The sequence below is a fragment of the Mastacembelus armatus genome, chromosome 4, assembly GCF_900324485.2.
Source record: "Mastacembelus armatus chromosome 4, fMasArm1.2, whole genome shotgun sequence".
Lineage (NCBI taxonomy): Eukaryota > Metazoa > Chordata > Actinopteri > Synbranchiformes > Mastacembelidae > Mastacembelus > Mastacembelus armatus.
The window spans coordinates 27,117,929-27,133,047 of record NC_046636.1 but is presented as its reverse complement, the minus strand read 5'-3'; the positions used below and the strand labels follow the sequence as shown (position 1 = coordinate 27,133,047).

At 43.3% G+C, this 15,119-nt stretch overlaps 1 protein-coding gene across 1 annotated transcript in view; it reads right to left on the bottom strand.

Annotated features, from left to right (window-relative positions):
• Positions 1–15,119, bottom strand: part of fbn2b (fibrillin 2b) — a 56,589-nt gene that overhangs the window by 22,965 nt on the left and 18,505 nt on the right. The window contains exons 7-9 of the mRNA XM_026305084.1: positions 8,318–8,515; positions 6,119–6,244; positions 2,677–2,802 (exon numbers count right to left, since the gene is read on the bottom strand). Coding sequence (XP_026160869.1) covers positions 2,677–2,802; positions 6,119–6,244; positions 8,318–8,515 — 450 coding nt within the window. The remainder of the gene's footprint in view (positions 1–2,676; positions 2,803–6,118; positions 6,245–8,317; positions 8,516–15,119) is intronic.

The window sequence follows — 15,119 nt, the reverse complement described above, 5'->3', positions numbered from 1 at the left end:
TGCACACACACACACACACACACACACACACACATAAACAGAGACAAACACAAACCCAAAAAACATCCCACTGGAATGACAGAGGTGGCGGCACGTTGGAGGAGAAACTGGCGTAGGGGAAAGGGGGGTGTTGGCTGATGAGGATGATGTTGACTCAAATTGGACCCAGACCGAGCTTTGCTCACGGTGCTGCTCCACTCCACAAGCATATGCTTTCATTTGTGAGGTGTTTTTACAGACTGACTGACCGGACAGGTCTGCTGGTTTTTTTCAAGCTTCGACCAGTGACGGAGCATTAGGCTGTGATTACTGTCTGGGCCCCCAACAGCTGGCCTATTTTCACCGTGGTACAGTACAGGCCACAAACCACAGCCCGGAACACCTACAGTTACATAGTCAAGCCTCCAGACCAGCACAGGCGTCCTACATCTAAAACATGCGTGAAGCAAAAAGAAATCAGCGGCACTAAAGCTATTTACTCACGTTTATTCACTTGATGTTCTGACCACACAAAAACAATGAGATCACTCAGTAAATGGGAAATGTAACCAAAGTCAGTAACATAAACATGCACAGTTTATTAAATCCCTTTTTCCATGCTTGGGTTTCTGTTTAAGTGTGACTTTGGATCGCTGGTCTGGTTCCAAAATACGGTTTGGACCTGTTCCAGCCTCCTCTGGTTTTGTTTGGGTTTACTTATCTGTGCCTACGTCTCTTTCCGAACTAGTCTTATCCATTCTGGTTGAGGGACAGATATGGAGGCAGGATATGGGTCTGGCACCTGTTTGCTCTCCTCTTTTAATTTTTCCCTTCAGAAGAGCAACAGGGAACCAAAGTGAGGTGTCGGATCCAGATGTCAGGGGACAGGAAGAAAAAGGGACCGGTAAAATTGATAAGAAAGACACTGAGTGCGTGAAAACTTCAGAATGCATCTTTTAGAGACAGAGTTTAGAAAAAAGAGGGATGGAAATGTGCACAGGTCCAGAGTAAGCACAGGAGCTTTCTACTGTAAATCACAGAGCTGTTAGCTGAAGGAATGAGCTTTGGTACGATCCTTGCTGCTTTATAAGGAAGAGCGATAGACTGCAAGTGAGAAAGATAACAAAGAAGGGTGATATATCACTTCAGGCAAAGAAGAAGAAAGGGGATGACAGTAGAGAGAAAAGAAAAATATGGACATGCATAAAAACAGACAGATGGAGAAACTTTTGGGTTTGGATGATTGGAGACTGTGTCCAAACCACTTTTATCAACACACACACACCAGGACAAATGCTTCTTCATATTCTGATGATTGTGATTAGCTTTCACTCCTCCCTCCAATGCCGCACCTGTTTGTTTAGGACAACAAACCCAAACAGAGTGAATACTTGGATCACCTCTTCATCCTCTGCTTCCTCTGCTCCTTCCACATGTTGTGGCCTCCATCACAAATGTCTGTTTTCTTTTCTTTCTTCTCATGTGTTCCTTCATTTTGTCCAGAGCTTACAAATAAACCACATGGCCAAAGGCACCTGAGTTTCGATGATGGAAAATCTTAATGGTTCATTTTTGTTTTAACAATGTCCCTTTGCACAGTTCACCAAGAAAGGTTTCCTGAGCCTAAAGGACTCGGGTGAGTCCTGAGCTTATCGGACATCAGTACCTGAAGTCACTAATGCTGTTGAATGGGAGCCAGGTCCCAACATCTTGACAAAAGTGTCAGAGAAGAGAAAAGGGTTTCAAGCAGCCTGTGACTTCATGTGGATTTGAAATGAGATGTTCAGTCTGGCAAAGGCCTAGTGGTTCGTGTGTTTGCATACCTGGTCTTAGCAGCCTTATAGCGTCATACTGCTTTGACTATGTTGAGGTTAGTGGTGCCATGGTTTGTTTTTCTTGTTCCTCTCTTACCCCTTTGTTTTCACATTAAACAACAACCATGTGGAAACACACTAACACACACTGACTTCGAGACCAGTCTCCTGGTTTCTGTGTGTGCACGTGTGGGCACATGTGAGTCTCTTGCTCCTTTTAGTGTTTTGAACCCATTTCCTCTCACACTTTTTGCAAAACAAAAACAGGGAAGTTTATTGTTTTCCACAGATGATGGAGGACGGATCGCATTAAAACTAGAAAATAAATGGGGAGAATAAAATTCATACTGAAAGAAGGGACACAGCAGAAACATGTATTTTCAATTACGGCAAGATGGTGGTTTTACTTTGCTAAAGAAGCTTTAATTGGAGTAGAGCTGAGCAGGGCCCCTGATGCTGACAGGGTGAAACGCAAAGACCCTGAGCTGTCTGTTTTGGGACTAAATCTTGAAAAATGAAATAATATAGTAACACCTGGTTGTGTTTCACTGTGGCTGCCATGACAGCTGAGGACTGCAGGAATAGATTAACACCTGGTAGTGTTTCATGGGACATGTCAGTAAATTATGCACCGAATGTGTGTCAGAGAGTGTGTGGATGACTCAGAGGAACTCCAACATTAACGCAGATTAATGCTGTCAAGACCAAATGTGGCAAACGGTGACCACAGGTCTGTCGGCCACCTTGACTCATCAGAAGTGAGGAAGTGGTCGTAGAGGGAGGGAAGGTACCAGCCAGATGTGAAGCTCTTAGCCAGCCAGGGGCTGACGAGATGCACGAACAAGAGCTAGAAATGCAGGAAGTGTGTGTGCATGAGACTCACCCACACATCTGGAGCCATCTGTGCTGGAGATGTAGCCTCGCGGACAGGTGCAGACGTAGCTGCCAGCAGTGTTAGTGCATTCTCCTCCGTCACACACACCAGGAATGGTGCTGCATTCATCAATATCTGAAACATGCACAGTAACGTCATAAATAGCTCCAATTATCACATAATGGGACACATCTGTCGAGCGCTCACACCCAACGGCAGCTCCTGAGCTTTTTTTTTTAATTCTTAAAACTTCTTCGTTTGGAAAGATGCAGTAGCTTGGTGCAGTAAAAGTTTATTGTACTGGAACATCAGCTTCTCCCTCAGAGAAAACCAGGCAACCCAGACTCCGCTTTGCCAAAGTGGTATTACTTCATTTCTGGTGTTTTGTGTTCGGGCTGACACTCGACCCATGAGCCACGAGGTGCAAACGACAGAAACGATCCAACAGTGTGAACTGTAAAGCTCAGTGAAATATGAAGAGCAGCAGTGAATGATTCCTGCTATAAAACTGTTGATGATGTATCATACAATAACCAAGCTAATTACAAGTGACGTTAACAGAAGGGACCAAACATTTATAACTGACATGAGGTTTCTAGCAAACTCAGAGTAAAGTTATTTTACTAAGCCAAAGACAATCTGCTGTTTTTGATTACATCAAATTTGTCATTTGAAACAAACAGACTGTAGTTTGGCTTCTTTGGTTACATGAAAAACAATGTTCTGCAGACAGCTGTTCATACTCCTCCAAGAGGGCACTGAGAAACTATTGTTTTAGAATTGACGAAAATAAACATCAGTCCTCACTTTGTCAATTTAACGTGTGTTAGATTGACAAAGTGATATTTACTGACTGATGTTAAATATTTGTGCAGGTAAATATTTCCATCAGCAGGCTGCAGTGTTACAGTGGTATAACTACGTGCCATGGTCGCTCCATTAAACTGAACAGGGTATCCAGATTGATCATTGAAAGAAAAGTCTGGAAGAAACAAAACGGCTCAGGTTACAGGTAATAAGCTAATCCTATTTAAATATGCTGTGGTTTGTCTGAGTACCTGGGCCCGGTGCTTGGCAGGGCCCACCTTGGTGCGGCACGCTTTATGACAGCATTCAACTGTTATTTGGTCGGGGGGGGGGCCTCATTGCTCCATGACGGGAGAACCCAAAGTGAAGGTCCAGCAGTTACTGGGCTTTTATGATGTGTCAGACTTACTTATGCACATACGTAGTTGCTGCACCACTGCAGGGTATAATTACAACATTAGTGCAGAGGTTGTGTGTGTGGTAATGTCCTATATGTCCTATATGCATTTGCTTGCAAAAGTGAAGGTGTGTTAGCGTTTGTCCTAGGAATAAAGAGAGTGTGTCTTTCTGCATGTCCCTCTGTGTGTGCGTGTGTGTGCGTGTGTGTGTGTGTGTGTGCGCGCGCGCGCGCGTGTGTGTGTGTGTGTGTGTGTGTGTGTGTGTGTGTGTGTGTGTGTGTGTGTGTGTGTGTGTGTGTGTGTGTGTGTGTGTGTGTGTGTGTGTGTGTGTGTGTGTGTGTGTGTGTGGGGTAATGCCTGCAGCTGAGAGGCTGTCCTTCCCCGGCTGACTCCTGTCAGACAGCAGTGGCAGAAGGACTAGGTGAGGCTGTAAAAGCCCAGACATTACACCACACCGAGCGCAGCACAGTGGGACTGACTGTGTGTGTGGAGGGAAACGTATGTCACCCGGATAAATGTGTGTGTACGTGTCTGTAACACCCATCAACATGTGAAAACCTTTAGGTAAAATATATATGTAGTTTAACCAGTTTTTGTTTTCTTTCCATCTAATCTCAGATCTGACGTGTGAAACGGTCTGTGTGTGCGTGACAGCGTCAGGGGGAGGTCTGAGTGTGTAAGAAGAAATTCTCCCAGAGCTGTAAGTGTTTCTTTGTTCAGTACCAACAGCTGGTTTGGAGCCAGGGGACTATATTTATGGAAGGAAAATGGAAGGACAAGCACAAAAAGCAGAAAGAGGAGGAGGAGGAGGAGAAGGAGAGACTGTTAAGCACAGTCTGAGCTAAAAGCCGGTCATAAAACTAGGTGCCTTGTTGTGTCCAAAATGATCAGACACCCATGACATTTTAACTGCTCCAAAACCTCACTCACTCCTGCTGTTTGTGCATTATCTAGAAGGGCATTTCAATAAAAGTCGTCCCCAGAGGACACGCGCTGATTGTTTGTGAGATTTCACTAAACATGAGTTTCCTGCAGATCCACGGCTTCGATACACGTCACAACTGTTCCTTTGTTTTTACAAGCTTTGCAAACAATGAACTCTTTATCCTTTCGCTCGGCATGGGTCAAATGAATAAATAGCACAATAAATCCTACGATCACCAAATCAACACCAGAGCTGACATCAGTTCCTGAAACACAACATGCGTCATTTTGAATACCAGCTTGCTGAGTTCAACAACGTAAATGTTTGAATGTATTCCAATAGTTGTTTACTTGGTTTGTCAAGCTTTTATTTCCTCCAGCACCATAATGCAAGTGTTCACAGCTTCGCCTCCATACATGGAGCTATTTTCTGACAAAATGTTGATTTTGTGTGTGGCAAAGCAGCTCAGCTCTCTCTGGTACCAGCTGGGTTGTGGCTAAAACGTCCACACCCAAATATCTGCGAGCAATGCTCAGCATCTCCGGAAGTGCTCGTTCTGTTACTGTAAGTCCTGTATCACGGTGGCGTTCACCCAAAGCCACAACTGAAACTGGGTGAACGAGTGAAGTCAGTGTTGTTCCCTCTGCATTCACTGAGACAGAAATTGTTTTGTGTGTGTGTCAGTAAATGCTTCTCGTGAATCTGGAGGTGGACTCGCTGATTTACAGCAAATGTCTCCAACACTTTCAGTATTTGTCCTGTTTCTGCTTCAGCTCTGAGTCATGCTGCAGGTTAATAAAAGGAGAGTTTAGATGGTAGTTCATAAGCTGATACGCTACAAAAGCCAGTGCCACCTCGGTCTTGTTGGGCTGAATCGATGCCATCTGACTGAAACAGTTTACAAGCTTCCTGTAATCCTCCCTGAAGACTAACAATCCGCTTCAGTCCCTGCCCGGCTAACTATCAGACCGTTTGGGTCTGGGCATTACTCGAATTCCATCCAATCAACACGTTGTAATGTGAATCCACTCTGCTGTGTGCGCGCACGTTTCCATGTGTGTGTCTTTGTGCACGTGCCCAGACTGCTTACTGCTTCTGCACACGCCGTCACTTTTTAAATCATTTGTCCACTGATCCCAGCGAACGCACAGTTTTAAACTTTTTAATGTGCATTCAGACAAACTTGGTGCTTGGTTTCTTTGGTGACTATTATCATTTTTCAAATTAGCTCATAGCTGTTGTCTAAGTTAATGATAATAAAGTTACAGTGATGTTCAACTAACCAGCAGTCAACTCAAAGTCCTTCTCAGATCAAACTCACCTTCACATTTGTGGCTGGTCTCACTCTGGCGGTGGCCCGCGGGGCATTTACACTCGTAGGAACCCACAGTGTTGATGCAGTTACCTCCAGAGCACAGACCTGGCACTGCCTCACACTCGTCCACATCTAAGAGAGGGAAGGAAAATCAGTTAAATGTGGTTGAAATGATTTAGAGATTGATATTCTGTCACTAGCACACTGTTCACTTTCCTCCAAAAAAAAGGTAAAGACAAGTAGTAACTTGGAACCGGCTGTGATGTCTAAGACCACTTCCAGAAAGACCTTCAGTTCTTGTTCAAACAGGAAATGGCTTTTTAAATGTATTTTTCCCAGCATTTCATGAGTGAGTCACTTTTACCAGTATTGGGGATATGTCAGGGGTGGGTTCCTGTAAAACTGTTGATACTGGTGATCACGTCTACACGAGAACAGACACACACTCAAACTTATACACATGAAGTGGATTTATATTCACTTCAGTCCAGCGCCAGCCACTGAACAGGATCCATGCATTGTGAATGTGTGACCTATGTTCTAAAAAACAAAACATCCTGAACGTACGTGCACACCTGCAGGCTCATGCACCCACAACCGCACGTATGTAGATATAAACAGACTGTTTCTAATCATCTGAACGCGTCCATTCTCTCCTCCCTTTAAAGGAAGGCTGAAAACACTGTCTAGCATCAAGTGGAACTCTATATGCCAAAGGCTGCGAGAGAGAAAGAGAGCAGCTACCAGCCAACATCCTGATGTGGCGCCTGGAGTGCAATCCTTACATTTGGATTCATGGTCATGGTGTGCTTTGTACTACTGCCAGCAAGACGCTGCTCCAGGCTCTCTGGCGATTAGGTGTCTTTGGTGTGTATGTGCACGAGAGAGAGTGCGGAGAGTTTAGAAAGGGGAGAAAAGACAGAAACGGAGAATCGGAGAGAGGAGGTACAGACAGACTGTGAAAGACAGAGTTAGAGACGACGTATGTGAGTCACAAAGAGCTGAACGGTCGTCTCACGCTGGCATATTTCTAACATATGAGCAGTCTGGTAAGAATATCCAAAAGACAGGAAGTTGTGGTGAAATATACAAACCAGTCACTGATCCCAGATGTAGTGCCTTTTTGAATTCCCCTCATAAATGATGCATAGTCTGACGCATATAGCTGTTACTACATCTTAGAAGACTGTTGTGCGCTACTAACTTTGGTAGATGTACTTTATATTCTGAAATCTCTAAAAAGTTTTCCCTGATCAAAAGTTACTGAATCTGTAAAATGTTAGACTGAACTGATATGTCATCCACTTCCTCTACATACTTTCCCAACAGAAAGAACAAATAGAGCCCCGAAAATGCAGCCAATGAAATGATTCATATTTCTTTGGTTAGGTTTCTGTCTGTGCCTTCACGAGATCTAAACCCGTGCCTGCACAAAGAACGAGGCCGATGTCTCTAGAAAACAACTGAAATGCCATTTTATTTAACCTCATTTGTTTTTTACTCCAAACGGAAAATTGTAGATATGTGTGGCAACTGTTGTCACCAGAAAAATGATATTAATCAAGGCCACATCTGTCGTTGCATACATGACCAAAGCACTTGCAATGGGCCTTTAAGTGTCAAATAAAATCAGGGGATATGAGGGATTTAGGGATATGGGTCCCAGTATGTGTAACGTTCCTCTTTTGTAATGGAAAGACCACTTTAGTTTGCTGTAATTCCCAGAATAAATCTACTTTTTGCCTTTAGCTTGATGCTGCTGCAGCGCCAGAAGGTGCTATGAACATCTGTACCAAAATACTTTGGATAAAAACAGTCTCCATCTGCTTTCAGCTCAACATCAGCATGCAGTACTGACATAAATAAAGTGCCCAGATCTATTCACTGTTGAGCGAGTTTGCAGAGTACACACTGATAAACACACACGTGTGCACAGCTTCTGCTCAGTAAGACCTTAACTGGAAAACACAAGCGAGTACCTGGTCTACTGTGTACATGTAAACACCCTCGGTGTTGTTAACACTCGTTCAAGGATGTTTGGAAGTGCAGCTGAGATGATGATGGATAAAGTAGGGGTTAGAGTGTTTATTGTGGTGATCGTGTGTGGCTGTGTCAGTATTATGTGTGTCCTCCTCCGTCACTGATCTGCCAGGTGTGTGTACAAGAAAGAGAGTCAGGAGAGTTTGGTACGTGTTTCAATCTGACCTTGGCAGGCCCCAGTGCGGATGTTTGGGATGAAGCCTCGTCTGCATGGGTGGGGCTGAGCAGGGCATTGCTCGCAGGGGTGGCCCCACGCTCGCCCAATGGTAGCACAGCAGAGGGTTTTGGTGCAGACGATTCCGCTGAGTTGTCCCTGGCACATCTGGTTGTTCACCTGGGTAAAACATGGCCCGGTCCTGTAGTCTGAGATAGGAGAGAGGCATGTATCCATTGTTAGCTCGTGACTGATTCAACATCTCGTTCATTAAATGATAAAACACTCATTCATTTCCTTAAACACACATCAGCGGTAAGTGAAACCAGATAAGAAATACAAATGAGAAATGTCTTCTTTATAGAGACCTCAAATTTCCTGTAATAACTAACTGACTAATTTCCCTCAAACAACAAATGGAGGAATGAATATGGGGAAAAAAACTGGAGCCACATTAGAGGATGATTTCAAATGGATGAGTCGCTAGACCCTTAAGCACATTCTCACAGTTAAATTGTTTCTAGTGTTTAGCCTTTGGATCAACAGTTGGCTTACACAGAGGAGTATTTACAAGTAGCAGGCTTTACCAGGACTTAAGAAGAACAATATGAGACTTGGTAGCAGCTTAATGAATCAGGTCAGACCCCATGATTTCAGTCAAGAGTTAAACCTGCTCAGATTAAACTGACACGTCCACATTGTTTCTTTCAGTTGGATCTTAGGATCAGACCCACTGCTGTGCATTTAGTCCGGAGTGGACTGAACAGTGCTGGTTTCTGTTTCCATCGATATGAGGGTATTAGGCTGCAGGGTCGTCAATAACAATGACCTCATGTCATCCCATGTGACATTTTAACACATCTGTATGTCATGTTGGGAACAATGCTCTTCTGTGTGACTGCAAAACCACACTTGCCACCATCAAACTACCTAATGCAAGTGCTGGTGTTGTGCTAATGTCTCACAGAAGTTCGGCAGATGTGCTCAAATTGCCCCCCGTACCTCTGGGGAAAGGATGACACAACAGTGGTGAAGTAAATATTCAGACTGATGTAAACAAAGGCTGCATGGAAACAAATGATGAAAACAAAATGTCCCTGACTGCAGCAGTCACCTCGTGTTTTTACTGCGCTGCTGTTTGGCCTGATCCTGCTAAATGCACTTCACAAACCAAACACAATGACCTCATGCTGGAACAATTACAACAATATAATGTTCATTCTTTCAATAGCACAGAGCCTGACGATGGCTTCCCTTGTGGGACAAATCCTAAAGTTTTCTGGCGCCAAACTTAATGTAGCCTCCATTTAAAAAGCAGATTGTGAGATTGTCACAGTGGAAATGAAAGACAAAGTGCACGGTTGGCTAACCAAGGCTGTGAAAGTGAGAGCAGCCTGTCCGGCTCTGAAGGACACAATGAGATTGAAAGATAGTGATCGGTATTGGTGTCTGGTGGGAGTCCTTTTCGAGACATAGTACCCTTATTGGTTCCTTGTGCTACATGAAAGAGGGCAAAGGGTAGGAGCCGGACAGTAAAACAAAACAAGAGGGGAAAGTAAAGTAGGTCAAATAGAGCATGTAGGCTCACATACCAGCTCTCCCTCTCATCCATCTGTCTTTACTTCACATTCCCACTTCAGGCCTTCCTGACTATTTTTCTTCAACTGCTTGTCAGCCACTGTTTGATCGTCCATGTGCTCTGGTCGGAGCAATAGACTGAAACACCAAATATATTTACTCATGTCCTTAGGCCTAACTATCTGCTTAGACGACTGTCTCCATATACACAATCAATACAGTCCCTGTTTCCTCTGCTTAAACTGTTAAATTTAATACGACACTAAACCCAAACCAGTCTCTTAATATTGTCCCCGTCTCTACCTTGTCTGTGGCACTCAGCCCTGATTGTTGCCATGTTTGAAAACAGGTCCCAGATAAATAGTTTTAATTAAAAAAAATTAATGACTGTCTTGCTGGTTTGAGCAAACTTCACTCTCGCCAAAAGTAAATATTTGATTTACTCTGTCTGGAATGTAGGTCGCTGATGTGTTTTTAATAGTTTTTGGGAACCAGTGACATAGAGAAAAAATTATTTCAGCCTTTGACTATTCAGGTGACACTTGTTTGTCAGTTTCTAATTAGTTTTTACCTTTTTGTGTTTGCATTAATGTATAAAATATTGCTAGTCTTGCCCTTAAATAAAGCACTTAACTATACCGAATGAATATTACTGCTAATACTGTTTATTGCACGTTTCCATTCAAACAATCTGCTGTTTTAACCAGTTGAAGTGAAAAGAGTTGAAATGGGCAGTGAAGAAGAAAAAAGTAAGAAATAAGAAGAAAAACAAAAAGACAAAAAAAAAAAAAATCGTGGTGCTTCCAGCCTCCAGCTTTTGTTCCCCAATAAGAGGAAACTGGACTCTCCCACCAACACTAGACAGCCACACGCTGCAGCCAGGTTCAGCAGAGTGTGCATGTGTACTTAATTTTATATGCACACGAGAAAGCACATTCTTGTCTGTGTACATACACATGCCAGAAGAAAAACACGGCATTTGTCTGAGCATCGGGCCAAACAAAAGACGGAGCGGCTTTCTTTAAAAGCACAAAATAACACAAAGAGTGAAAAGCTGCCTGTCTCGCTCTGTCCCAGTATGACATGTGTTCATGCTTTTATTTGTCCTGAGCATAAATGTGTGTGTGAAAAAGCCAATCATGAGTAGGTTTTATCACAGAGGTCAACACCTGTGTAGGAAAAACGATGGTATGCACGTCTATATGTCATGTATGTAAATTGAGTGGGACACGTGCAGGTTAGGACGAGAGCACGATCCAACGTCCTGACGCAGCCTGACAACATTCGGAAGCAATTTTGTCTAATTACTGTTCAAATTTCTCAACAGATCAAAAACATTCACCCGATCCTCTCTTCTAACCCTCAAATCCACTTTTAGCAAACTCTGCCTGTCATCCAGACATTTCTGGTTTCAATCATAACCTCTGTGCTTATGGACGACACCCAACATACCTCGCAATGAATTGGGTTCTTTCCCTCTGATAATAAGAACTCGTTCATTTGTTCCACTTAATGGATTCTTCTCATTCTTACAAATTTAGAACAGTTTTATTTTATAAACACGGGCACTCTCCAGGAATCGGTGCCTATTGTAACACAAAACACAGAGTTTGCTAGAAGCTGCTGATGCTCTTGTAACCTTTCACCCGGATCAGTCCAGATTAGCCGACATTAAATGACCAGACTCTTCATATATGAGGATGTTTTGTAGTCTAGCCAAACACATGAGAATCTGATATTAGAGAAAAATGTGATCGCTCATCAAAGCCGATTACTCTGATGAAAGTCGGCTTGCAAAACGATGAAATGCTATAAAGACTCGAGTGAGAAAATATTTAATCCCGTCTGGAACGCAAACTCTTCTAGGAAAACGTTTTCCCATCAACCCTGTGCAGCTATGGGATCAGCTATGGGATTGGAGCACTGACCTGAGCATTTGAAGCAAAAGCAAAATGGCACAGGAAGAGGAAAAAAATCTCATCTCAGACTCATTAATAACTCCTGAAGTATTTATACAAGTCCCACAGGGAAAAGTCTGGGAAGATAAGGAACTTGAAATATGAGTTGATTACATGAAAATGAACCCATTATCATTTATAGATATCTTCCTTTGACAGGAGGTCAACAAGTCAAACGAATAAAGAGAAGAAATATATGTGTACACAACCCTCTGTGTGTGTGTGTGTGTGTGTGTGCGTGCACGTATGTAAGCAAGTGTGTGTTTTTTTCAAACCTGATGGCCTCTCTAGACTTTATACAGCTGGAAGGTTTACTCAGAGCCTAAATATCCTGCTGCTACTTACCTCTGTGTGTGTGTGTGTGTGTGTGTGTGTGTGTGTGTGTGTGTTGATGTCTGGTTGGTGTGTGCAGACTGAGCACATGTCTAGTTTGGGCCTTATAGAATTTCTAATTGCATTGTGTTTGTGCCCATGTGCTCTCTTGCTGATGTGGATATAAATAAATAATTAATGTGTGTGGGCTTGTTTGTTTGTTTGTGTGTGTGTGTGTGTGTGTGTGTGTGTGTGTGTCCACGGGTCAGGGTGGTTTATCCCCATCCTGTCCAGCCACAGCCGTCTGTGTTAGTCTAATCAGAGCCATTATCAACAGGCTTGAAATCTGTCTTTTCCTTTGGTCCTAATCGTCCCTCAAGGAGCCTGTGCCTTTCATTTCTTCCACGCCAAAAGCAGTCGGTCAAACATAACTAAACGTTTAGCACAGTAATAACACACACACACACACACACACACACACACACACACACACACAAGGACCAACAACTGTGGAAGAATGGCAATGACAGAGATAGATTAGAAAGACTAAATGCACAGGCAAAATCTGTGTGTGACGTTATACACAGGACACAGAGAACTACACAATAAAACTGCATAATATAGTTTCAATAATTATCAGGCTTTTTAACAAACTACTCTGCAAATTCCTCTGTCACTGTTTCTACGTCTCAGTTGTTGTATCTAAACTACATCTTGAACTTCTGCTGTTGTTTTTTTGTCTCTACTGAATGCAGCCTCTGAGGCTAAAGGCTCCAGGACCCATCAACCACTACCGTTCACACAGGGCACGTTTCTTACTCAATGAAAGGAAAGTCTTTGCAGTGTTTTCCAAAGTTCAGTAAATCAGCCCATTTTTCAGATCAAACATACACTTCATCGCCGTCCCATGGGGCCACAGTCCTCCAAAGCCTATAAATTTACTAATTTCCTAAACTCTTTCTTTAAGAGCTGGATCATGAAAATTTACTGTGCCCCCGAAAAGCAGACACTAGAAACAACTTGTGAAATAACTAATTACTCTTAATATTGAACATGATCATTTAAGTCAGAACATTCGTTCAGTGTGATACTTTTCCAGACTCAGGTAAAAACACAGTTTCATTTAAATCGCTCAGCTATGACTGAGTTGATATTTGCTCCTTTATGGGTTAATAGTGTTTATTTTGTAGGAGAAATAGACGGTTTTAGAAAACATCCATATGGGCTCTCCACTATAGAGCGATATCATTCTGCACTGGTACTGTATATAATTTATAGACTTACTCCAGATCAAATTTGGTGGGGCTCTGAACTGGCTGACTCACACTTGATTGTCACTGGGTATATTTTCCACAGGGTGACCTGTGCCTGCCCTGGTGTCCCACCCAGCTGCCAGCGCAGTCTTCCTTTCCGGGATTGTTCTGTCCGCTCTAATCCAGAGTCAACAGAGGAGAAATAGCACAACATCCTACAGTTCGTTTCCAACACCCCAAAATGCCCTTGACATCATCGCCTGCTCGAGGGAAAAGTTCCCCCCTGCGACTATTGGTTTTTTTGGCTGTTTGGCCTGGACTGGACACAGTCTGGAGGGGTCCACTCAGACAGATGGTCTGAGCAGTAAATGATGAATGGTCATATATTTCCATGGCACTTTTCTAAAGTGCTTTTAAAACACTTTACACTATTTTCCCACTCACCTATTTGCCACGCAAGGCACTGACGTGGCCACTGGGATCCTACATACAATCACTCATACACTGATACAGCCACGGGAGGAAGTTGGGTTCAAAGGCACTTCGACATGTGGACTAGAGAAGCTGGGGGTCAAACCACTGACCTTTTGGTTACTGGACAGCCTGCGTTAGCTCCTGAGCAGAGCTCCAGTACAGAGGACTGGTCATCATTTTAGTTTGGTGGGTTACCAAGATAATATTTGATTACTAAACTGTTATGAAGTGAGAGGTGAAGGAGGAGAGGTAGGACCCAAATGCAGAACAAGTCGGCTCAGGCACAAACAGGAGAAAAACTGAACAGGCAAAACAAATACAAGCTCGGACTAGAAACATGAATGCTCCGACGCTGAACAAAGGAAAATGGGAGATATAAATACATCCCGAACAAAGGACTAATTAAACGCAGGTGAAAGTAATTTAGCTAACAAACATAAAGCTATCTGCGGCTAACCTAGGGGGCAACAGGAAGCAAGGCACCAAAACAAAAGACAAACAGGAAACGGAAACCCAAGATCACAACACTAAACACAGCTGACGCTTCTGGTAACGTCATTAGTTCTTGTATTTAGATTCAAACCCTAGTATCAGACCGTCCATTTGAATCTGGATCAAAGTGGTTGGCTGAGTACAGACCATCACTGCTGTTACCATCCCTAGAGACACACTAGCTAAAAAACATGAAGCTGACATGTACAGAAACACTGACAGGCACGTATAGCTGCTGCATAATGACAGGGTAGCCACGGCGGAGACGGTGAGGAGTGTTTTTACTTTAAGGAGGAATGACTAACTCCAAGGCAGCATGTCTAAGGCGCACGCACGCACGCACACGCTGCTTAAACCCAGCTCCACATGCACACACACCACACACACAAACAGGGGTTTCCCAGGACTCCATCCCAGACGCCCAGTTCACCCATACTGGTTGACTTTCACTGGCTTCATAATCACAGTTCGTCAGCAGCGTCTCACTGAATCACACAATAAATCTACTGACTCATGGCCGCCACTCCACAAACTCTCCAACCACAATTTACATTTGTAAGAACACCAAACATTACACTGGGGATTCTCCAGGCGTTTCAGGCCAAACCCATTATTAGAGAAATTTACTAGTCGTTTATCAATCAGAGTCCATAAATTCTTTTAGGGTGGGAGAGATGGTGCTACCACTTCTATTGAACTAAAGGTCAAAGGTCCAATTTCTCAAGTGTAAATGAAATTCAGAAATC